General features: G+C 40.7%; 1 protein-coding gene across 1 annotated transcript; it reads right to left on the bottom strand.

Moving 5' to 3' along the window:
- Nucleotides 1-887: 887 nt before the first annotated feature.
- On the bottom strand, nt 888-21,926 carry LOC122762356 (collagen alpha-2(XI) chain-like; the record flags this gene model as incomplete). Its single annotated transcript, XM_044017548.1, has 22 exons — nt 21,710-21,926; nt 19,218-19,353; nt 18,327-18,485; nt 18,018-18,210; nt 16,771-16,878; nt 11,214-11,621; nt 9,666-9,710; nt 9,298-9,417; nt 6,190-6,228; nt 6,047-6,100; nt 5,908-5,961; nt 5,720-5,827; nt 5,596-5,649; nt 4,902-4,955; nt 2,880-2,924; nt 2,425-2,478; nt 2,292-2,336; nt 2,155-2,208; nt 1,770-1,814; nt 1,631-1,684; nt 1,031-1,075; nt 888-941 (listed from the first exon to the last, which is right to left on the bottom strand). Coding segments are annotated over exons 1-22 (2,031 nt in total), but the record flags the coding sequence as incomplete, so codon positions are not given.
- Between the last annotated feature and the right edge of the window lie 3,184 nt (nt 21,927-25,110).

Here is a 25,110-nt window from a genome sequence, read left to right as displayed (position 1 = left end):
TTTATTGTGAAGTATTTGTAGAACGAAAATGTGCATGAATCAAAATGTTGTAGCATTTACTTTACATCAACAAAGGAACTCAATCTATCTTAAGTATGCAAGGACAATAACAAAGTCTCAAGTCTTAGACACGTTGAAGAAACTTGATCTCACTTGTGACGAGTCATAGTTCATTTATGACTCTACAGGTTCTGATGCTACGTGTAGCTCTGGCAACAACTAAGAGTAACACACACACACACACATTCATGACATGAGGGGACATTGCATTGACTTACATTCATTTCCTGGAGACTTACTCTAACCATAACCACAATTACTACTGGCCTAATCCTAATCCTAACCCTAACCCTAATCTCAATCTCAGCCTAACCTTAAAACATACCTTCACCTTAAAATGTAGTAATTTACGTTATGGGGACTTGCTTTTTGTCCCCACAAGGAAGCCAAGTCCCCATAATGTGACTGTGTAAACAGGTTTAGGTCCCCACAACATTAGTGTATTACCTGACACACACACACACACACACACACTTTTGAAGACAATTAAAGCTGAAACAATTAATCGATTATTTATCAACTACTCAATTAATCGACAACTATTTTGATAATCGATTAATCGGTTCAAAGCTTTTTTCATGATTAAAACAAAATTTCCGATTGTTGAAGCTTCTTAAATGTGAGTATTTTCTTAATTTCATTGCTCTGGATAATAAAGAAATCATTCAAAGTGATTCATTTTGGTTTGTGGACAAAACAAGACATTTAAGAACATCATCATTTCCAGGTTTGACGAACAACATTTTATGGACCAAACGATGAATCGATTAATGGAGAAAATAATCTTAAGTTGCAGCTCTAAAGACAATTGATTTATATTTACTTACCATAGGCCCTTCAATACCAGGAAGCCCTTTGTTTCCCACAGGTCCCAGTTCCCCCTGTCAGACAGAACATTCTCAGTCTCATAAGCTCAAAAAAGAAAAAGAAAAAGAAAAAGAACTTTACACAATTTTTCATTAGCACTTACAACTTCCCCTTTTGGACCAGTGGGACCATCATCGCCTGGTTGACCCTGACAAAAACAGACCAATAACAAAACTGTCAAACTGTGAGACAAAGTGCAGGTTGTGATTGTGAAGGATGACATCTTTACATTTATGCATTTATCTTGTTTATGAGATGAGGTCAGCGTTTCAAATATGGTGTATTACTGTTAGTTTAGCTGTGTAGAGTTCAGAATGGGGCCTTCCTATCTGATTTATGCTTCGTGGGACCATCATTCGTTCTTCAACAGGACAATGACTCTAAACACGCCTCCGGGCTGTGCAAGAGCTATTTGACCAAGAAGGAGAGTGATGGAGTGCTGCGTCACATGACCTGGCCTCCACAATCACCTGACCTCAATCCAACTGAGATGGTCTGGTCAAAGCAGCCAACAAGTGCTCAGCAAGAGCTTCTTCAAGACTGAAGCAGCAGCTCAATGAAGCCGATTCAGAGAATCAAAGCAAAAGGGGGCTACTTTGAAGAATATTAACTATAAAAAACTAATTCTGGCTTCTTTAACACATTTTGTTTACTGGATGTCTTCAGTATTAATCTGCTGATGAGAAGGTGTGTCTCAATGTACCTGAGTTCCTGCAGGTCCAGGTGAGCCCGTCTCTCCTCTTAATCCTGATGGCCCCTGTCAGAAAAGCAACCAGATGAAACAATGACAGTTCTGCATCAGTACCAGTGCTGTATGTAAAACTACAATGACTGGAACGTACTCGAGGGCCTGTACGACCTCGTGGACCAGTTGGACCTGGATCCCCCTACAGAGGAAAAAAAAGACACACCATTAAACTTCATACCTGACACAAATGAGACAGCACAGTCATGTGTGTGGGTTTTCACTAAGTTAGTGTTCACTAACTGTCAGTTCACTAACTGTGACTTTGTAAATAAACACATTTGAACCACTGTCCTATGAGTTCACACGATGACGATTAAGCCCATCAGCGCTACAAGACTCCTGGATCTCGTGTCTCCTGCTGACATTCCACTTTGTAGCCTGCCTCTCACACAAGGTCAGTTCAAAGTTCACCCATGACGCTCAAACTTTAATATCTAATAATATTTAAAGCAATGTGGCAAAAAACAACAACAACTCACCTCAGACCCATTGAGTCCAGGTGGTCCTATATCGCCCGTGGCCCCTGGAGCCCCCTACAAACATCCCACTGAACGTTAGTGTTTCCTGCCAAGAGCAGCGTAGAACTTGTGTGAACATTATGAACACTATTGCTCACCACCAGCCCTGGAGGACCCTTCACTCCATCATCTCCAGAGTCTCCCTGAAGACAAGAACAAACAGTGGCTGAGGAGAAGAGGAGAAGAAAGACAGCCTAAGCAAATACAACATAATGTATGTATGTGTCCTACCTGTGGTCCTGGAGGTCCAGGCAGCCCCTGAGTACCCCTGTTACCTGAAGGACCCTTGATAAGCACAAAGGTCAAAGTCTGAGTATGATTTTAGGAGAAGTCTAGGATGCTGTGTCCATGACGTTTATTTCTGAGAATTCACTCCACAAAATATTCCTTGAGCTTGAAGATAATTGATGATTTATCACTTTTTTTTCTAGCCCTTTCATTATTAAATAAATAGTACAGTATGGCACAGATGTCATCAGTAATACTGGGTTTTGAAAGGGAAGGTTTGATCGAAAACTAAAATCATAATATATCCAACACCTGACATGATCAATCTTCCTGATCTTAAAAGCCCAAACATTTCAAGTTTAATTACCGCAGTGTTTTTTTTTCTTTCAGATACTCAGCGTCTCCAATCTGAAGAACAAGTGTATCATGAATATTTAATGTGTATAGAAAAGTCTTACAGGTGGTCCAGTGGGTCCATCGTCTCCTGGTTCCCCTTTAGATCCCTGCAGGACAGATGAAGAGTGGCAGGATGTCATTATTAGCAGTACACATTATTTGGTGATATACATGCTGTTGTTTTTTTTTTACATCATTTAACTACTTCTCTGTAGATTATGTTGGCATCTTATTCGTTTACTACTTACACTTAGAAGTGAACAGGATAGTACGATCAATTCTTAGCTGATTATCTGTAGGTTTGTTGTCAAGTAAACACTAATTTATTAATTAGTTGACAATTAGTTGCTTCTATGTTGACAGACAGTTAGCCGACTGGATGTTTGTATTAAAGTTAAAAACAGCTGAGAACAGTAGATATCAAATATCTATTTATCGGTTTGAGTGTTGTTTTGTTTTATTAAAACAAGTTCCTCTGATTTTTCAGCTCCTTAACTGTGACTATTTTCTGGTTTCTTTGCTTTATATAACAAAAAAATCATTAAAACTAAATAAATAGGACTTAGATCTTATCTTTTTAGGTGTTGTATTTTACTGTTTTATTTGCATTTTCTGTTTTATTACAAAGTTAAAACAGGGCTTTTACTTTTTGACTCAAGACCTTTCCTTTTCATTCCACCCTGTGTTGCTTTTTAAATTTCCTTTTCCTTTTATTGTGAAGCACTTGAAAGGTGCAATACAAATAAAGTTTATTATTACAAAAACACTTAAAAACAGCAGCTGCTTGACACAGGACGCTGTAAACTGTTGTGATACATTAACAAACCCCATCATGTGCAGGGAAATGTCAGTATAAACGTCATCAGAAGCATTAATGTGAATTATACGAAAACACGTGCACCGGGAATCGAACCCAGGTCACAAGAATGGGAATCTTGCATGAAACCACTACACCAGCGGTGCTGATGCAAACATACGTCTAAACATACACAGATTTAGTCATATGGATAAGGATCGTGTGGTTTCTAAGTGACGCCATATTTATTTATCTATTTTAATATTTTTATTGCCATTGGACTTTAATGTTGCAATAAAAATCGAAGTGAACATGCAACAATATAATTTGCAAAAGGCGGCAAAGGTAGCTCAGTGTCAACTCAAAGGTTGTGGGTGCGATTCCTGGCTCCGCTAGTTTACATGCCGGTGTGTCCTTACCACCTGTGAGCATGTGAATGGGTACGAAAGAAGATGTAAAGCAGCTTTAGAATAGAGAAGCTTAAAGTTTAAATGTGTGTTGTTTTTGTAATATTTTAAAGGCTCCGTGATCGCAGACAGTAAACGGTCGATCACAGATCTGCACATGGCATCAATAAGCTTGTTTGTTATTTGAAATGTTCCATATTTGGGCATTTGGTTGGATCCCAAATTCACCCAGACTAAGTAAGAACACTAAGAATTGGCTATTTATAGAGGAACAGAAGAAGTTGCCTTTCTTTCAGAAACAGAAGGTCCGTTTATTCTACCTGTGTTTGATTATGGTGACATTATATCCATGCAGACTTCAGCCACTCGATGCTGTGTTTCATACTGGTGACAGGTCTCTCACCCGTCACTGCATTCATTCAACACTTTAAACCGAGAAAATGAGCAACAGATGAATCAATTATGAAAATAACCATTCATTGCAGCCCTAGTTAACATGATACTGAATACCTGTCGATTAGTATAGTAGTAGAGAGTCACATGAGCTACCAAAAAAAGTGATGCCCAAACCTATCCCATCATTAATTGGGCGTTTTTTCTGGAAAAACAAAGACAACTAAAGAAAACGAGAGAGAGCAAAGTAGAGTGGATCAAAGTAAGGCCCTGTATTCAAACATGAGTAGTGGTGTCAAACACAGGGAATTAGAAATGACACCATAATAAACTGAAGGACCTGTCAAATACGTTAAAAAAGTAGTTTTTCTAACAGCAGGACAAGACGGTGACACAAATCGTCCCCAGTTGCCCTTGAATTGTCGGTAATATAATACAATTCCATGAAATAATATTCTTATATATCAAAATCTATTTGTTACACAAACCTTTATCCCAGTCTCTCCACTGTCTCCACGTGGTCCAGGCTCACCAGTGAAACCCTGCAGTCCAGGACATTCACAGTGTCAATAAAAACATTTCAAACACACCTGAACGATTGTCAGTGTCAGTGGAGTGTAGTGCCCACTGAGGACAGCAGGGGGCATCAGACTGACCCTGAGCTTATGAACACAGCTCAAGTATAGCATTTTACACTAATAATAATAATGATAATAATAATAATGATAATAATAATGATACAGCAAACACTTGATGTGATGATTTCAGACTGCTCGAGTGGGGAACAGCAGTCCGTAACATTTCTGTGACTTAAATAAAGTTTGTGTATAAAAATCTGGGGAAACACCGTCATACATGACTGTAAATCAAGAGGTTTTAGAATGATCTAAAGTTTGAAAAGCTGGGCTCAAAAAGATTCTAGATTTGAATAAGTTTCATTTCAGGGTACATGTTGTTGTTTTGAGGAAAAGCTAAATCAGCAGCCCTGTGATGGACTGGGCTGCTGTGTCCAGTGTGTACCCACTCATCTTCTACTGCTGCTGCTGCTGCTGCTGCTGCTGCTGCTTTATCCTCCACATGGGTTATAAACATGATTTTGTTCCTCGTGAACAGAGATGACATCATTTCAGTGCCAGGTGTGATGTAACACATGTTAATACCACCGCTGACTACAACACTCACCTCATCACCTTTCTCCCCTTGCAAACCATCTTCTCCTTTAAAGCCCATGGGTCCCTGACAGGGAAAAACAACAGTGTTAACAAATCCTGCAGGTTTATCATTAGAAAACCACAGACTCACTCACCTGGAGCCCTGGTTGCCCCCGTGGCCCAAACATCCCATCCGACCCCTGACTGCCATTCCTGCCCCAACTCCCCCTCTTGCCGGGGACGCCCTTTGGACCGGCTTCACCCTAACACACAGATTAAATCCCATTACATGATGTTGGGACAGCAGGTATAACAGAGCGAATGCTGTTAAATAAATGCTGACCATGGTTCCTGTGTGTCCTGAAGCTCCTCTGGTCCCTGGGTCTCCAGGAATCCCCTTATGATAAATACATTCAAAAAGAGTTAAAGGAAACACCAGCGTACTAAACTACTTGTTTAATCACGATGGACGCTTGACTCACTGGAAGACCAGGCGTTCCCATCTCTCCCATGGGTCCAGGTGGACCGGGCTGCACCTGATGAGCAACAGAACAATTCACAGCTATAACTCAGCGACTGTGAACACTGATATCAGTTTCCCTGACAGAACAATTGAAACACTCACCGGCCAGCCAGCTCTGAGCATGTGAAAGAAGGTCGATCTCTGCAAAAAGAAAACATTACATTATTTATCAAAGATCACACGCAAATTTTTGACACTTTGAACATTGTTTCCACTAGACATGATGAGATGCTGTTTTCATATGTACACTACAGTGAACCACTACAGTACAGTGTAGTTAAATACACTGGAATACAGTGCAGTACAGTAAAGTGTAGTACAGTAATTTAAACAGTACAGTGAAGGGTAGCTGAGTATAGTGTTTCATTGTACAGTGAAGTATTGAAGCACAAGACAGTGCAGTAAATTGTCCGTAAATCTCTTGTCCTGTACATTTTCATACAGTACCGTACACTGTAGTGTAGTACGGTGCAGTACAGTACAGTGTAGTACAGTAGAGTACAGTGTAGTGTAGTACAGTACAGAGTAGTACGGTGCAGTACAGTACAATGTAGTACAGTAGAGTACAGTGTAGTGCAGTATAGTACAGTACAGTATAGTACAGTGCAGTACAGTGTAGTACAGTAGAGTACAATGTAGTGCAGTGCAGTACAGTGTAGTACAGTACAGAATAGTACGGTGCAGTGTAGTACGGTGCAGTGTAGTACAGTACAGTGTAGTACAATATAGTACAGTACAGTGTAGTACAGTAGTACAGTGCAGTACAGTGCAGTGTAGTACAGTACAGTGTAGTACAGTATAGTACAGTGCAGTACAGTGTAGTACAGTGCAGTACAGAATAGTACAGTACAGTGCAGTACAGAATAGTACAGTGTAGTACAGTATAGTACAGTGTAGTACAGTGCAGTACAGTGTAGTACAGTGCAGTGTAATGTGGTACATGACAGCAGAGTGTGACCTCACAGCTGTGAATGATTACGGTGCCGACTGAAGTCGTCGTCGTGCTGGTTCTAGAACACTTGACGCTGCAGATGGAGCCAAAGAGACGTAAGTGTGTGACAAAGTGCTGAAAACTCCATTTAATGCCTCTTGTGGATGTTTAACGGCCGTTAAATGATACGACGTAAAGGTTGTGGTCCCTGGCAGAGTCAGGTCTCATAAACACAGGTCCTTCTGGTGGACTCCACCACCCAGCGCTGCTGCTCCAGCTTCTGTTTGTATTGGCAGAGGTTCTGCAGTGTGGCTGGCCAGACCTGAGGTCAGGCTCAGACTGCTGAAGAGGACCGGACCTGCTTTACTGTAGGTCTCAGTGTGTCTCTGAGGCCTCGCTGTGTTCTGACAGAGCGGCAACACTGACGCTTTTCAGCTCACGTCTCTCTTCTGAAAGCAAAGCGTGGGGCCTGACCCAGGCATGAGGTCTGGATCTGCTCCAGTTACAATACATCCAGATACTCCAGCTTTTCATTACAGCCTGTGAGCCGTGGCCATCTACAGATTGTCAACAGACTGGGCTTGGATTACTCTCCATGTCTCACTCTCCATGTCATCATCTGCATTTGTACATTATAGTTTTCATGGGAAAACTGTATTCTGATTCTAATTCACATTATTGTCCATTTAATCTTGATCTTGGACACGTTTTGTAAATTAAACGTACAGAGCTTGTTCTGTGTTTTCTTTGCTACTATAATCTTGGAAGCCCATACAGACTGGACACAATTCAGAGCATGACACTTTACATTATTGGTATAACACAATAACATAATAGAGCCATTTTCATTGACGTATTTTGTAGTTTTCCTCCCTGCATGTTCTGTTAACTTTGCTTCCTGTTTTATTTGGTGTCTCATTTGTGTCCCAGTCATTTCCCTTTAGACTTTGCTTCCCTGCCTTCCACCTTAAATGGAGTTGTTCATGTTTTGAGCTCCGTGTTTGGCTATTCATTTGTCCATAAGACAGTGGGATTGATAAGCATTTAAAAAAGAAAATAAATGTTTACATGTATATTTTGTATTTAATGTATATGTGTTTTTTTTATATTTATGTATTTCTTCACAAACTGTTTTGTTTGTCCATTCACCTCAGTCCTTTGGATCTCAGCTAGTATCATACAGTACATACTTAAAAAGATGTCTTAAACAGATTAACGGTTAATCTCAATCATGTCGCTAATCTCATTGGCTGCATAACCTTTTGTAACCAAGTCAATAAAACATAACGCTTATTGACTTTGACATTTATAAAATCACTATATTGTGACTCTAAATGTATGTGTGTATATATATATATACATATATATATATACACATATATATTTATACATATATATATACACATATATATATATATATATATATATATATATATATATATAATTATCATGAGTCTAATGCAGTGAAAACACTGGTTGGTCATAGAGAGCTGAGGATTTGAGCTCCCATAAAGGAAGTAAAACGATTGTACATCTGTGGCTAAAAATATAACCAAAAACATTATTTTAATCACAAATAATGTTAGTGTAAAAAGTATAAACAGGCCAACAGGAACATGTTTTACAACAGAAAACACAGCGTCACAGTCGTCGTGACATGTGCCACTGTGGTCCATTTTGTCTGTGTCGAAGGGCCACTACAGTTTTGTTTTTACTAATTTCCAGAGATAGTTGTGGGATTGACAAAAATAAATAAAATCGACAAAAAAAAAAGAAAATAAAAGCTCTCCTCACTGTGTTTCTGTCTATTATGACATGTTTTATAAGTCAAATTTTAAATTCAATTTAATCCAGCTCTGTAATAGAATGTGAATAAAACAAACCCTGGCAGCATCATAAACATTTTTTAAGTCATCATTCATTCCTTTGACTGAGTGAAAAGTAAGAAGGTGGATTTCAGATTTTAGGCTAATGTGCCGTCATATTCTTTTAAAAAGAAGAAATTCTTTGTTGTTGCAATCTACCTGACATAAAAGTGTGTTTAAGTGTTGGGATGCATCATCTCTCTCTCGCTCTAATCTGTGATAATTTCATATTTCAGTTACATAATTGTTGTCTCATGATGTAGTCGACATGATGCAACTTTGCAAGTAGTTGTGAGTCTGTGTTCATTATTGATCTCAGCCTTAGTTTGACGTCAGTTATTAAAGACCCTGCTGGAGAGTTGAGTGCAGTTCCAGCTGGACTGTTGTGAGCAGTGTTTGTATATTGAGACTCACCCTGAAAGCGACCCAGTCGTCCTCAGAGTTCCGCCATAAATAAAGCGTGGGAAGTCCCGGAGGACCTGGAGGCCCTGGATCTCCTCTACGTCCATCCATGCCTGAAACACCTCGAGATCCCTGCGGAAGAAGAAAATAGAAAAAGTTAAAAAAAATAAACATGCCAGTGATAGAAAAGTTTATCAGATCTCAAAGCAAAGAGAACTATTATAAGTGTGAGCGCACGAGTGAATGGCTGTTCTTTACTGCGGTGGATGGATCAGAAATAATACTACAAAATAACTACTTAAACTTCAGAATCCTGTGAAGCTTGGAACAGGAAACACACATTACAGTAGAATCTGGTCAAATGTAAACTCCAAACTTACCTTGTCACCTTTAAATCCAAGAAACCCTTCTCTGCCTGGACATCCCTGTAAGAACAACATGACATTGAGCTTTTTTGTTTTTTAAATGTACACAAGTGTCCTTCCTGGTGTCTGGCATCATCTGCACGGTGCGACGATCTTAAAAAGAAAAGGCCACTGTGGTTCCTTCAGGACATTAATGCCAAGTGTTTGGAAGCCTGTAATTTAACAAGTGGAATAAAAACCCCGCATGAGTCAGCTTCAACCACATGTTTGCACAGAACAACCATAACCTCCACTTACAAGCAAAATGCACACCCACTCAGGAGGTAATTTCAGGGATTATAAAGATGATATTCAGTTAAAAGCAGTGACAAAATGTTTTTATCTGTTCTCAAAGTGAAGATGGAAGAGCTTTAAAGACGTTTACAGAAGCAGTAGTGAGTCTGTGCATCTGGTTTTCCAATAGTGAGATGAGACCTGCGTCCATTCTTATATTGAGATTATAAAGTAACCACTATGGTGAAAAAAATATCCTCAAGGTCCAAAATGTAAAATCTGTGCATGAATAAGGATTTTAAAGATAAAATGAAAGCAGGCTTGGATGATGTGAGGTCACCGCGTTCTCCTCTCCTCTCTGGCCACACCCTCCTGGCAGCCTCCCTTGGCTTTAGCCTCCTCCAGCAACATCAATTAGAATATGAAAATAAATTGCTTTGGCTCCAGCTACTATACATGACTGTAGTGAGTCAGGTTGCCAGGTTTGGTAACATCCTGCTTGTACTCAACCACAGCCTGCGTATGCACTGGTGGACTTCATGTTAAAAACCACACCACAGACGAGACTCTTCTTCTTCTGCCACTTCTTCACTGCTGAGCTCCAACTATTCATCTGTTCAAGAGAAGCCAGGTGAGCGTTTGTTTCTGCAGCAACACAATCCTAATCTATATTTAATATTCATTGTTAGAGAAGTACTAGTACTAGGGGCCACATTGAGAAGTTTTTGTTTACGAGAATAAAGTCTTAATTTACGAGAATAAAGTCGTAAATTTACAAGAAAAAAGTTTTAATTTACAAGATTAAAGTTGTAAATTTACTAGAATAAGTGTACATTTACAAGAATAAAGTAGGAAATTTACCAGAATAAAGTCTTAAAAGTAAATGAATGACTTTAATCTCGTCTTGTTTAAAGTTCTTTGAAGTGTGTGCGTGTGATGTATTGACATATGATCAGCACCGGCGTCGCCGACCAGTGTGGGACCTGCCGACACCGACGCTCTCACTGATAACACGGCTGCAACAATAACAGAATTTGTCACCTGCTAAACTCTATGATATCTCAGGACTGTGACACCTTTTGTCGCCATTAGAAAACCGTTTAGCGTTTGCTTTGTTACTCACTCACTCACTCACTCAGTGACTGACATTTTAAGTGGAAGGAGAGACCGGGCTCAGTTGTTTATAAGGATTGTCTGACACGGACCAAACATGGCCAGTAGTAGTCAAACTAAATCTAGATCACTTTTATTATGTGGCTAAAACCAGATTTTTAGTTTTCTGGTGCTTACTCTTCTTCCCTGTGGTCCAACAGAGCCAGCAGCACCTCTGTGGTTCCTGTAGATTCTCTGGTCAGATCCGTAGATTACGTCCCCAGACTGCGGCGTACTTGAATGTTGACCAACCTCGCTGACTTTTAAATGAGGCTGCAGTCTGTTTGTCTCCCAGTTTCCCTTTGGTTGCACTGATGGCGTCACATTCTTGTAGATCGCTGACGTAACATTTTGTTGTGAATCAGGAGAGATGAAGTCGACGGTCCTTTCATTTGACGACGGGATGAATGGAGAGGATTCAGTGGCATCAGCTCCTCTGTCCTCGCTCCTAACCGCTAACACAGTGTGAGGTTCATCAACAAGGACAATGACAGGTCTCTGGTCAGGATCAGTCGAGTGTGCAGAGTTTCCCTCGGACACGGGATTCTGAAAAGAGACCCGGAGAAGAAGAAAGAAGAACCAATCTTTAATATAAAATACAGAAAATGATCATCTTCCACAACAATGATTAACAGTGCATATTGAATAATTTCCTCTTTTCCAGACCATTCTCAACAAGTTATAGGGAGTGCATGAAGATCCCAGTAGATCAGGAGTTTCTGAACCATTCAGAACCGCCTGTCTTTATTCAAAGTGATGCTCAGTTTGAACTTCAGCAGGAACCTCTCGGCCATGTCCACATGCCTAAATGAGTCTGATTATATATTTGTATTAACACGCAGGTGTAAAGAAGGAAGTGGCAGGTGAGTGTAATTCAGCCCAAATGATTGAGTCGTCATCGACGTACAAGGACGTTAGAGCACCATCAACACACTGACAGTATGCTGACAGGACTCAGTAATGACGCCACTCTGACAGACTGGAAACACCAGCATACAGATGACGGTCAATCACAACTACACAATGTTTCTAAAGAGGTTCCAAAGAGTAGCAGGGACACTGGAACGGAGTTGCAGAACTTTTGAACTGGGTTGAGAAACTTTGGACTGCGTTAAAGGGACTTTGAAGGAACTTTGAACTTAGTTGAAGAAACTTTGAACTGTGCTGAAGGACCTTAAAATGTAATTGGGAACTTCAAACTGTAGAGGGCAGTATTGCACCTCGCAGTGTATAACCTGCAATAACTTATTGGAAGAAGAGGAAGCAGCAGGGGGCATTTCACTGGCTTAAGGCCTTATTTGATTACATTGCTTTGACCCCTTGTAATCACCAGCACCTGAACCAGAGTGAGAGAATGTGGTGTGATAAATCATCACACACACACTCACCAAAGTTTCAATTTAATCAACTTGAGCGTTGGAGTAAATAGCGCCTCCTCCACCTCCACCTGCAGCATCACACTCCACACAGGTGACAATTGATGGTCATATCCCACTTAATATGGGATGGATTGTTTTATAGATGTCAATGACGATGTCCATGCCTGTTTCAGGTGTATTTATCTTCATCTATATATGATCAAGTGTTGTGTTTACATGACCTTGGATTGAGCTCTTTATTTTATGCCACGATTGAAGCCTCTTCCAATTGCAACAGGAGGCAGAGAGTGAGTGAGTGAGTGAGTGAATGAATGAATGAATGAATGAATGAATGAATGAATGAATGAATGAACATTCACACATTGCCAATTTCCTGTTCTACCACATCTCTGAACTCTGTATAACCACACAGTTGTGGATTAGGGATGTAAATGATGTATCATTTAGAGTCATGTTCTCATCTTTGTGTCCTCGTCTGTTACACCAACTGTCCTCGTGTCCTCCATCACAACATCCATGCTCTTCCTCTTTTCCATCTTCAATATCCTTTGTCCGATATTATAAAAAGTATCATAATACATGCAAATCCACAGCTATGCGGTTTCCATTGACATTGCCTCTCTGGTTGTGGACAGAGCTTCACTTAAAATCACTGAGCAGAGAATTTTGACTCAATTCTAAAAAGAAATCTGTGAGTGCAAGACAATAGGGGAGAAGTACATGGTCTGTATTTATAAAGCAGAATCAAACCCACAACCGTCCAGTTGACGTCCGTATTCTTTCTCATTTTGTCTTGAGCACAGCTCCCAGCCTCCATTTAAGCTCCACTCTGTGCCTAAAGATAGAAGCGAAGGTTTTTCCAAAAAGATCCTTTCAAAGAAAGCTCAGAACTTTCTTTGGGGGAAAAAAAAGGCCATTGAACGTTAGTTGTAGATGTTGGCAACAACCTGAAACCCCCTAGTTTGCACAAAAAATTAATTCTGGAATAACAAGCACCAATAAGGAGACTCCCTACACTTGGCAGGCTGATTAGTGATGTGACAAAAAAACTCACTGACTTTGGAAGGTGAAGCAAAAAAAAGCATATTACTGCACACGTGTGCTGGCAGAGAACTTGACCCATATGGACTGATTTAACATGACTTCTATAAATACAGTATCAAAGAATCATGAGCAAATATGGCAAGAACATCTTTCACATCTTAAACTTGTTCCAGTGCACTGACGACAAACCATGAAACCACTTTGTCATCCTGTGACACGATCACAAAACAGCATTCCTACACTTCCCGATACATTGTCACTTGTCATTTCCTTATTGTACGTACCACGTGTGTCTGTTGCCCGTCCACACTTAGTCCCACGTGCAGCCAAACGCAGCCCAGCGTGACGGTTAATACAGTCCACATGTCTGCAGCGTGTCCTCACGCAGGTCAGTGGATGTGTCTGAACACAGGAGCAGCCTCTCCTTCTTCAGCTGACCCTCCCTCGAGCCAACAGAGACACGCCCAGGACTCCACTGCACCACACGCTGCCACACCCCACACACACTGCACTCACTCAGCCCTCACATTAAACAGTCTCACGCCGCGCTGATATCACCGCAGAGGAATCTGAAAACATTTCATTTTCAGTTCAATTATCCACGAAGGTGAAGCCATAGTGACATCAAAAACCTCCCATTCATAAGAGATTTATTTCTGTAAAGATATTGTGGTAACCAAAGTATATGGAGTAAAATAAATGAAAGACATTATGTGTAACATGAAATAAATGACTGTATGCCAAGTCTACCCCGTCAGTTGGATGTAATCTGTAATCTGTGCAGGAAATATGGTTTCAATGTCTCCGGTTTCTTACTCGGTGTGACATTAATCTTTGATCTTTTCATTACGGTGCGTTCCATGTGTCGTCGGAACTCGGAATTTCCATCTAGAAAAAAAACTTGACGTCACAAACCCTGACAATATGTCAGTGGGACTAACCTGGTTAAAGAAAGGCTAAAAACACAAGTCAAACAACACTTAACAAGCACGGCACAGTTTACGTTGGTTTTCCACTACTAAATAGTTCTTACTCAACGTGGGCGGAGTTTTACACGCGACACACAAATAACGCAGATATTTTCAGTGTAACTGAATCATTAGAATCGGAGCACAGACGTCCGACTCGGTCATTGGACTGAAACTCAGCTGTGTTGTTGCTAAAACACACCGGACTCCACTGTTTAATATTGAGATTTTAGACATTTCCCTGCTAGTTGTTGGAGATTAACCCACGTTTTTGGGATTGTTAAGTCTTTTTAACTGATCTACTGTTCGGCTTGATTCTTGTCGTCGGACGTCGGACGTCACGCTCACGCGCTTCCTGTGACGCCGCTCTGACCAATCTCGTCAGAGCGGGTACTAAAAAGTACCAGGTACTGCCAGTGGAAACACGGCATTGTATACAGCAGCAGAGCAGGGTACAGCTGGGGGCGATTATCCCGTCAAACTTCCTCTGGATTCCTCTCCCTCTCAATAATGTGAAGAGATTCTCTTGAGGCCTTCTCACAGGTGCAAAATGCCAGCGTGTCAAACAGACACAGGAGGAGGAGGCCAGTAAAACCACAGCGTCATCTTCAGTTGGAGGCTTTGCTCAACTGCTGCATGGCTCATTACTCGCCGCGTCTATTTCTGTGTTCAACATGGACTCGAGAACTCATCGTCTCGTTGGCCTCGTGCACGGGATTCTGAACTCTGACCTTTCAGGAGTCACTACAAGACACTCGTATTATAGACTGTATTTACACATGTAAACATCAGACCGAAAAACACAGAAGCATGGAAAACTCTCTATTATATACCCATCTATATTATATTATATATTGATAAATAATGATCAATTATATTATATAATGAATGGACTGGTAAGCAGGAAGCTAATCATTAAATTATGTAAATGATGTTGAGTTGTGGAAAAAGGGGGTGGGAATAAATAAGCTTATACTCCCTCCCACATGTAAATTGCTAGATCTTGTGTGCCAATGCAGTGGAACGCCCATCTGCATGTTTTCTTTTGTCTGCTTTGTTTTTACTAAACAAACAAACAAAGCCTGCAGCTGAGATGAGAAGTAGGACGCGGGGTGAAATAAGGGAATGCTGTGCTCTTATTTTCATGGAAACTCAAACTTGTGGCGAACAATGATGCGAATCAAAGAAGTTCAACAGTTTTCAACTGTAATGTCTCAATTCTGATGATGTTTACAGACTGTTTTTGACAAGAACTGTGACAGTAGACACGAGTTCACACTGGCAACACAAAACCTGCAAGGTGACGCACTGACGATGAGTGGAGTATAAAACAAAAAGATCACTGTGAGCTGAACTTTAATTATCCACTTTCTTTCAGATAATCCCCAACTGCACAACCGACCTTTCCGCTCAACCCGCCCTGAAACGTGCACCCTCTGTGGAGCGCGGAAAGTTGGCAAACATTGTTTTGAGGGTGGACGGTGTACACCAGCACCGCAGGAAAAGAGGTAGTGATTGAACACGGCAGGGCCAGACCATAATCGTCCTCGACGGGCTGTTCATCAGGGGCCACCACATCATTCAGCCTCTGCACATGAGCATGAAATGCTGCTCAGTCCCACAAGGGAACATGGAGTCAGAGCCAGAAATGAGTTACTCATGAGATGATGAATCGTCTCTTGACCTCTGAGACAATCATTCAGTGCATTTACATGACGGCAGAAAACAACAGAATCCATGGAATAGTATTGCATTATTCACTCGATTATCACAGAAGTTAAATCTGTGTTTACTCGTAATGTATTAAAAAGATTCCAAAGAAATGTTTTATCATTAATTGCATGTGTAAAAACAAATCTTTCTACTACTTGGTGGACTCCATGCAGACCCGGTGCCATGGGCGGGCATTGGGGGGGCCGTGCCCGCCCACAGAGTCAGCCGGAACAGGATGAAAGCCACCAGTTTACATAGAAAGTGTAATATACAATATTCAGACTCAAAAGTAATTCTAGTTTCTATACTTTTAGAATTAGGATTCCAGAATTCCTGCCTCTCAGTCAGTGTTTGGTGGGAGCTCCTTAGTCTAAAATGCCACATTACTACATACTGTACACACAATTTGGTACAAAGTTTGGTTCATTTATGAATTCTGATAAAAACCAAGGTCTCCATGTCGCTCTCAAAACTCCTGGTTCCAAACACAGACTCTATAATCTGCATTTCTTCCCCTTCAAACGTTGTGTTTGTATCGAAACCACATAACATTTATGACAGTGATGTATGTCATTGAAACTGAATATTTACCCAGAATGCACTGGAGGTTACTACGTTGCAGGTGGGCTGACGAAGAGTGCATTGGTCCCTGGCAGCGTCTGGATCCCCCATTACAAAAGTCATTTGTCTCACAGCGCCCTGAGGACACCAGTGAGAAGACAGGGTCAGAGGTTAATCTCTGTGTAAACCACAGGCACAGGAAACTCCACCTTTAACCTGCCAACCCCAACCCGTCATATAGACCTGACACTTCAGACGAGGTCAACAGAGGCCAGCGGAGGACATCCATCACTATCGGCTCTGCACTGTACTTGGATTAGGCACTCAACCGTCATGGACGTGATCAATGCAGCAAGAAAAAGTAAAGTTCATAGCTTATAGCTCATATTTTTGAATTTTTTATCTCATAATTGTGACTTTTTATCTAATATGTTTGACTTTTTTATCTTAATTCTTTGACTTATTATCTTGATTTTGACTTTTTATCTCATACTTGTGACTTTTTATCTCATACTTGTGACTTTTCATCAACATTTTTTGACTTTTTATCTTATTTTTGACTTTTTATCTCATAAATGTGACTTTCAATCTCAAATTTTGACTTTCTGTCTCATAAATGTGACTTTTTATCTTAATTCTTTGACTTATTGTCTTGATTTTGACTTTTTATCTCATACTTGTGACTTTTTATCTCATACTTGTGACTTTTCATCAACATTTTTTGACTTTTTATCTTATTTTTGACTTTTTATCTCATAAATGTGACTTTCAATCTCAAATTTTGACTTTCTGTCTCATAAATGTGACTTTTTATCTCGTATTTTTTACTTTTTATCTCATGTCAGACATACATGTCCACTTTAGTAACATCTTTAGTAACATTTTTAAATTAAGAAATAAAGAATCATTTACATTTTACAATCATGAATTAACCGTTAACTAAACATTAGCTAATTACCTTATGAATTATTAGTTAATCATTACCTCATGATTACTTAGGGATGAGTTAACCTTTTCTGCATACATTATTTTGTATTTTAGGTGACAAAGACAAGCACTACCCTTTGTGTGACCTTTTTTTTTAAATTTGAAAGCTCCAAACATCAAAAAAAGAACAAAACAAGTAAAAGTAGCAGAAAAGTTCAAAAGGAAACTTGTGTCCTGTCAGGATCATAAGTAAAGACAACACAGTAAAGCCTCCTCTGCTGCCACCAAGTGGAAAAATCAGTCCAGTTCCAGCACAACTCGAGTCACTCAACAAACAAAGATGAACTTACTTCAAAGGGTGTCTCGTATCCCTCCAGGCTGCCTCCCACCATCAGGACGCCATCCGTGGCGATGCGCTGCCAGGGGTACGCCCAGTTCACCCTCTCCACCAGAGAACAGTCCACATACACCTCCAGCCAAAGAGGGGAGACACTCAGTGACACCCGGTGCCACCGACCGTCCCGCAGAGACCCCACGGTGAACCTGTATGTGATGGAAGCAGGACAGAGGTGGTAAGAGAGGGGAGACACATCCAGACACAACCAGGGACGGACGAGAGAGGGGACTGAAGAATGGACATCGTTGTCTGGGACACTTACTCATATTCTCTGTGCTGTGTGGAGATGAAGGTGAGCGAGAACAGGCCGAGGCGGAGCTGCAGGTGCACGTGATGCTGGGAGTTTAACAGGGAAACTACGCTGCTCTCCTCCATCTGAGAGCTGCGGAGCTCCATCAGCAGGCTGAACTCTTCTGAAAACCTGCAGGAGACACACAGGCACACATGACACACGGTGGGTGGAGTGGCTCAGTGGTTAAGACCCTACCTTGTGTACCAAAGACATCGTGGTCGCAAGTTCGATTCCACCCCTGGCTAATTGTACTTGATTCCATTGTAAGTCGCTTTGGATAAAAGCGTCTGCTAAATGACATGTAATGACTGCACAGCATCCTTAGAGACAAAGACATCATGCATTTTTTTAAGGCTTATTAGAATAACCTTAATCATCATAAACAACTAAACGCTTAACCCGAGCCTTAACGTAAACCAGTTATTATCCCTAAAGTTCTGAGACAAGACAAGACGTCCTCACAAATATAGGTTAGACTCAAAATTCACAAGCTCGCAGCTTATTTTGGGAAAGCTTCTTACAACAACAACAACAACAATAATCTTTCTTCACAGTTTAAGCATTTTTATCTGTCGCTTCTTGTCTCAAACACAGCACATCCTGTTCTTGTTTGAAAATAAAAGCCCTCTAGCAGACGGATAGACAAACGTTCCCTGAATTAATTGAGATGTTTTCTGATTTTCAAAGCTAAACTCAGCAGGTGTGTGTGTGTGTGTGTGTGTGTGAGGGACACAGCTGTGCCGTCACTCATGGCAAACACACCAGTGTAAAACTGGCCTAAGACTGGAATCCGACTCACTTGTGGCATCATCTGAGTCAGTGTCACACACAGAGACTCGTCTGTGTTTCCACCGTACGTACCTTTGTCCAAACACCTGTTCTGTGGACACCGTCACACTACCGTAACGGCCCACGTGGAGAGTCGGACACCGCAGACCGTCCATCGACACGGACACGTTCACCCTCTGGGAGAAGTGATGCAACAAATCCACGTCCTCTGTTAAGAAAACAAAGCGATGCTTTTGAGTATTGAGTTGAACTAGTGGCACGCTGCTCGCCTGACTAATGCCAGACTGCAGCTCAGTGTCCAAACGCTGTAGTCACCTCCCACCTCCCACGTCCAGGAGGTGGACGTAGATGAAATTAATCAAACAAATAAATTATTCACCGATACTAAAATCATTTCTAAGTGGTAGTTTGATCATAATCCACTTTTGTGTGAAATATTTTAGCGGCGTATTGTGAGCGGCAGGAGGGCGTCACATTTCAAAGAGCACCAAAAACACACTGTGTGCAGGTGCAGGCAGAGGAGCAGGAACATACTGACTCCATGTGTGTGTGAGTGTCTCACAGAGCTCATCCATACACTGACAGTGAGAACGCACATGAAAACAAAACCTTCTCTGTTTTCCAAATAATACATTTAAACACAACTCAACTCCATTTTCAAAACTATACAAACCTTTATTAGTAACACCACGTGGAAATCTGCTGTGTTACAACAACACAAGGAGACAGTAAAATACATTAACAACAAACAACAACTATACACTATACAGTTCATTTTAAAGCACTTTTATACACACAAAGGTCGGTCTAACTTCCTGAAATGATCAAGTAGAAACATTTGCTGGGTCATAAAAGGAGAATTAATTCATCTAAATTCTGCATCATTCAAAACATTATTACAATTTTAACCTGTTTAACTGTTCAAACACATGCTGATAGAACGTTAGCAGCACTTGACATTGTGTCACTGCAGTCACTCACTGACCTCTGACCTCGTGACACGTGCAAGAGAGTCCACTCTCAAAAGCTCTACATTCTCTGACTTGGATGGTGAAATATGTCTTTATTTCCTCTTCCGGGAGAATAATATTGGAACACGATGGCGGCGACCTGATGCTTCACGTGTGCAGCGTTACTGTACGTGCTTTACTGTGACACTCAAACCTTCTCATATCTAGTCCCCAAATAAACCCACAGCCTGAATTCAGTCTAAATTACTTCAGAAAAAAACCTCCGTAGAATTTCGTCAGACCAACACTGAAAATATTGTAAGCTCATCCCTGAGTGACAGCAGTCAGCGTTGACCACGCTGGGCGTGACCCCCAGCACCGTCTGTTTCCGTGATGTAAATAATTAAAAATGTATTCATGATGAGCCGCTCTCTTCACTCACTCACTCACTCACTCACTCACTGTAAAATGTGAGTGACATTCATTACTGGCTGAGTCGCCTGCAGGTGCTTGGACGTGACATGAGGGCTGAGCACGGTCTCCACACATCACACAGCTCACATCAGCTACGACAGGGCTGTTAACTGAACTCTGGCTGCTCGCCACACATCAAAAGAAGGAATTCCATCTGGAGAAACAGCCTTTTATTCATTCTTTAATAGCACTAGTGTCAGACGCTCCTGGCAGCCTCACCACATACTACTACTGTGAAAAAACACAAGCAGTGGAAGCTGGTCTGTGTCAGCATGAGGTGAAAGCTGCAGAAGGCAGGATCACATGGAAAGATTGTTGATTTTCATTCACAGGTTATAAAAAAGGACTCAGATTATGGGATTTTGGCGACAGCTGACCTGAGGCAGTCTCTAGAATCTGCACTAACTGCACTCAGAGCTGTTTCAGTGGCCACAGTCCAAACAGCTGTTTTCATGCTGCAACAGCTGCTCTGAGTGGAGCAGCCAGGTACTGCACTCACAGTGTGACATCACTGCCTTCCTAAAACACACTTTAAGATGATAACCTACATTTATTGCTACTTTAAACAAACCATGCTTTTATAGTGTTTAATATGATTTTATTGTTATTTGTCAACTGCTATATTTCATTTTCCTGGGTTTTATTTACACTTATTATTGTGGGCATTTTGTCTCTACCCATCTGTTTTGTTTAGTTATTCATTTACACATAAACTATTAAAAGGACACAGTTATTATATAGATGAGAATGTGAGAGATAATTACCTTTAAAAAACACAGCTTCATGTGCTCTTATGTTTGTCATTTTTTTACATGCCATTCAAGAGGATGTTCATGGTTTTTCTTAACGTTTTCTTTTGTATTATTTTTTATTAATGCAGATTACAGCTTCACATAAATGAATTCAAAGAGACCACGCATTAACTGAACAATAAAGCTACTATAATCATACATTAGTCAGTTAACTCGTCACCTTTTTTTAGCAACATACAGTAAAACTATACGTAGCAAACATATAGTAGACTGATTTGTGTCCCTAATTTCACTAACTATCACACTGTTTGGTGTTATAATAATTATTATGTCTATAATGTGACTATTTAAAGTATTAAATGTTAAGTGTGACGCAGTTGTTTCTTACCTGAGCGAAGGAAATCCCACGTGTCTTCACGTAAAACTGTCACGACCACGTCACATTCAAGTAAATACAACATCAGTAACTGAACTGTGCGCATTAAGAACATAATTCCTTACAGAGGTCAACAAACTTCTGCTACAACAGCGGAAAGACGTCACAATGAACGCGTTTAGAACCGTTTTCTTTTATTATGCGTCAGGTGAAGAAATGACGCTGTCAAGTCAGGAAGTTTTCACAGGACGACTTCCAGAAAAGTTTCAAAATAAGAGCCCGACACAGGAAATGGAGATAAATCAGTTAACCGCTGATGTTTGTTCGCATTTAGTGGATATTTTCTCTTTTCCCATTGTTGGTGCCTAATTGTGAGGATGGGTTTGAACCTCGGCAGCTGGTTTTCACCATGTCCACGTGCCTAAATGTCCTGCAACCCTTAAAGGGATTACTTCACCCAACATTTGTATTACTATAGTAGGGGCGGTAGTTTTAAAAAAAGTGTGCTATCCAACCTCAGTTTTCCCCTGAGTTGAAAAATATCTTCATACTTTTCCCGCCAGTGACACTTGGTCCTGTTAGCGTAACTATTAGCAAAGATGGCGGACACTGTTTACCAGGGCGCTCAAGTCTCGCCCATTCAGCGCGACAGTCACGTGTTTCGCTCTTTTGTCACACACTCCCGCCACAGGTTGTATTTCAATTCTCACGCTAAAAAATAAATAAATAATATAAAAGTCTCTGTCGCGCCGCTATCACTACGGAACCGGGAGGAAACACGTGATTGCCTCCTGAGCAGTGCTCACTTTAGCAGATACTCCACCTTGTGGCCAAAGGGAGAACGCACACCTCTCTGTATGAAACTAGAGCACAGATACAACAATACATAAATAATACATAAATAACTGGTGTTAAAAACCTCTTAACATTTGAAATGAAATCACTTGAAAAATACACAATATATACATCTGTTTTTGTTGTTTCTTTTTTTAAATAACAGTTTGCCGTGCATTTAAATACAGTTTCATCGTTGCATAGTCCATTTTAGTCAGGAGGCTACTTTTACTTGTAATAATTCATTTTCATATTTCATATCCTGGCCATGCATACGTTAATCGTTCTCGACTCAGGGGAAACTGAGGTTGGGCAGCACAATTTTTCAAAAAATATTAGCCCTATTCTAGTAATAAAAGCAAAGATGAAGTATTCCTTTAATTCCTTTATTCCATTTTGTCCCCTCTCCACTAAACCTATTTAACCTAATTATCTTATTGGGAATAAATCTGGCTCCTGTAGCCGCCTTTGCGCGCTCCATTTACGCCACTGTATTTTAATGTTGGTGATGATGTTGTTACTTTGAGAGCTCATTATCTTCTCCGGTGGTACTTGGTATAAAAAGTTTGAGAACCACTGCTTTACCCTAAACTGTGAAGATTTGCACCTGGATCAACAAATCACATACACACTGGTTTACACCTGGGAAAAATAAAAAAACCATGGTACATGATCACATAATAAGAAGCTTTGTTTCATTCTTTTTTATTTCAAGGAACTTTGCTTCATACAAAAAGTGTAATGTAAGAAACAACTGCAGAATTAAAAGTCTGGCCAAGAAACACAAAATCAGGCAAACAAACATTTCACTGAATCCCAAACACAGGAATGTTCCAGGTCTGCTGCGTGGGGAAGAACTGTCATTGACGCTCAATACTGTTTTTGATAGAAACGCTTTGTCTTTTTCAACAAAGCCCACAGTTTATATCAAATATGAAAAAATCAACAACAAAATAACACGTAGTATCTAAAAGTACTAAGTTCTCTACATGCACATACGTCGTTAGAACATGCAAACTCTTTGTATTTTGTCAAGGAAAAGCCACACCTACAGAAGTAGCCAACAGTATGCAGAATAAAGTTCGGTCGCTGACCACTTCCATTTGAAGCTACACAGAGGCCATAGAGTTCGGAAGGTACAGGATTTTGCTGCCGTCGTGTGACGACGCCTTTAAAAGGACACAGGACTGTGTCCGTCTTTGATGAAAACTACGACTCTGGCGGAAGCTGAGGTGGATTTACAAAAAAAGCCTTTTTTATCGCGACCTAAAAGGTGACACCTCCTCCAGTTTGTGAGCCCTGTGTGACTTTGTCAAAGTGGGTAAATGTAATGCATGCAAATATATGTATAAATCTGCTGTACTCCTACATGTTTTGTTTTTTTGTTTACACTTTGTGCCTTTATGTGTTTAACGTCATTTTCTGTAATAAAAAAACATTTGGTCACGCTCATGCTGAAGCCTGAATCTGAAGAAGCTGCAGACGAATGGAGGAGTGGTTGTATTTGTTGCATAGCCCACAGATCTCAGACTGAATGAGCAGCAGTGGATCAATGTGACGTCCGTGTGTGTGTGTGTGTGTGTGTGTGTGCGCGCGTTCTAGGAGAAGTTGCATATAACGACGGTTTGTGAGTGATTTCAGCCCTTGTACGTCAGAGCAGAGCGTTTTCAGACATGACGGATGGTGTGAACGTGTGTTTCTAACACATCTGACAGCGTGAGAGTGGAAGCAGAGGTTTCTCCTGAACGTCGTCACAAATCAGACTCGGTGTTGTAATTCCACATTGTTGTTATGTGTCAGAGGGAGTGTGGTTGCTAGGCTGCAGATCTGTTTACATCTCAAAGAAGAGATGCTGCATCTTCAAGGGTTTGTCTTCAGATAATAAACATCCCATCGTGAGGTGCAGGACGGGACACAGCTAAAGCTGTGGATGGAACATTAGCAACCTTTTGAACTCTAGAATCATTTTGGTTTTTTTTTCATCCCGACGCTTAATGTCAATCAAGTTGCTTGTTGTAACATTTCCTGCTGTCAAACTGCTGAAATACACACGTCACAGTTGTTTTAGAAAGGAAAAGGACCATGAAACTAAAATCTGGATCCAGAAATACAAAATAAAATATCTGATGCATATCAATGTTCATTTCAATACACACTCACACACTTAAGGACTCTGCCATGACTTGCATTCATTGGGACAGCGTAAACAGAGCCTTAACCTTTAACCTTTAAATCTTAGCCCTAAACTTAACCAGTTCCTCAGAAATGAGCTTCTGCCTCATTAGGACCAGGGTTTGGTCTCCATGAGGACTTCCACCATTAGATTAGATCTGAGCAGGTTAAATATGACAGGAGGTCCCACTGTGACATCATTTCCAGAAAACATGTGAAAAACAGTCGGTGAGTGAGCAGCGCTACCATCTAAACATGCACGTGTCGTTGTATAGATACATATATATGGATGCAGTTTCCCACATCAGGCTCCGCCTACACACGGTTTTTTATCAAAAACCAGAAAAAAAAAGAATCCACTTTCTTCTTCTTCTTTTTTTAAAGCGTGCTGAAGTGTCGGTTAGCGT

The sequence above is a fragment of the Solea senegalensis genome, unplaced genomic scaffold, assembly GCF_019176455.1.
Source record: "Solea senegalensis isolate Sse05_10M unplaced genomic scaffold, IFAPA_SoseM_1 scf7180000015583, whole genome shotgun sequence".
Lineage (NCBI taxonomy): Eukaryota > Metazoa > Chordata > Actinopteri > Pleuronectiformes > Soleidae > Solea > Solea senegalensis.
This window is presented reverse-complemented; position numbering and strand designations above follow the sequence as displayed.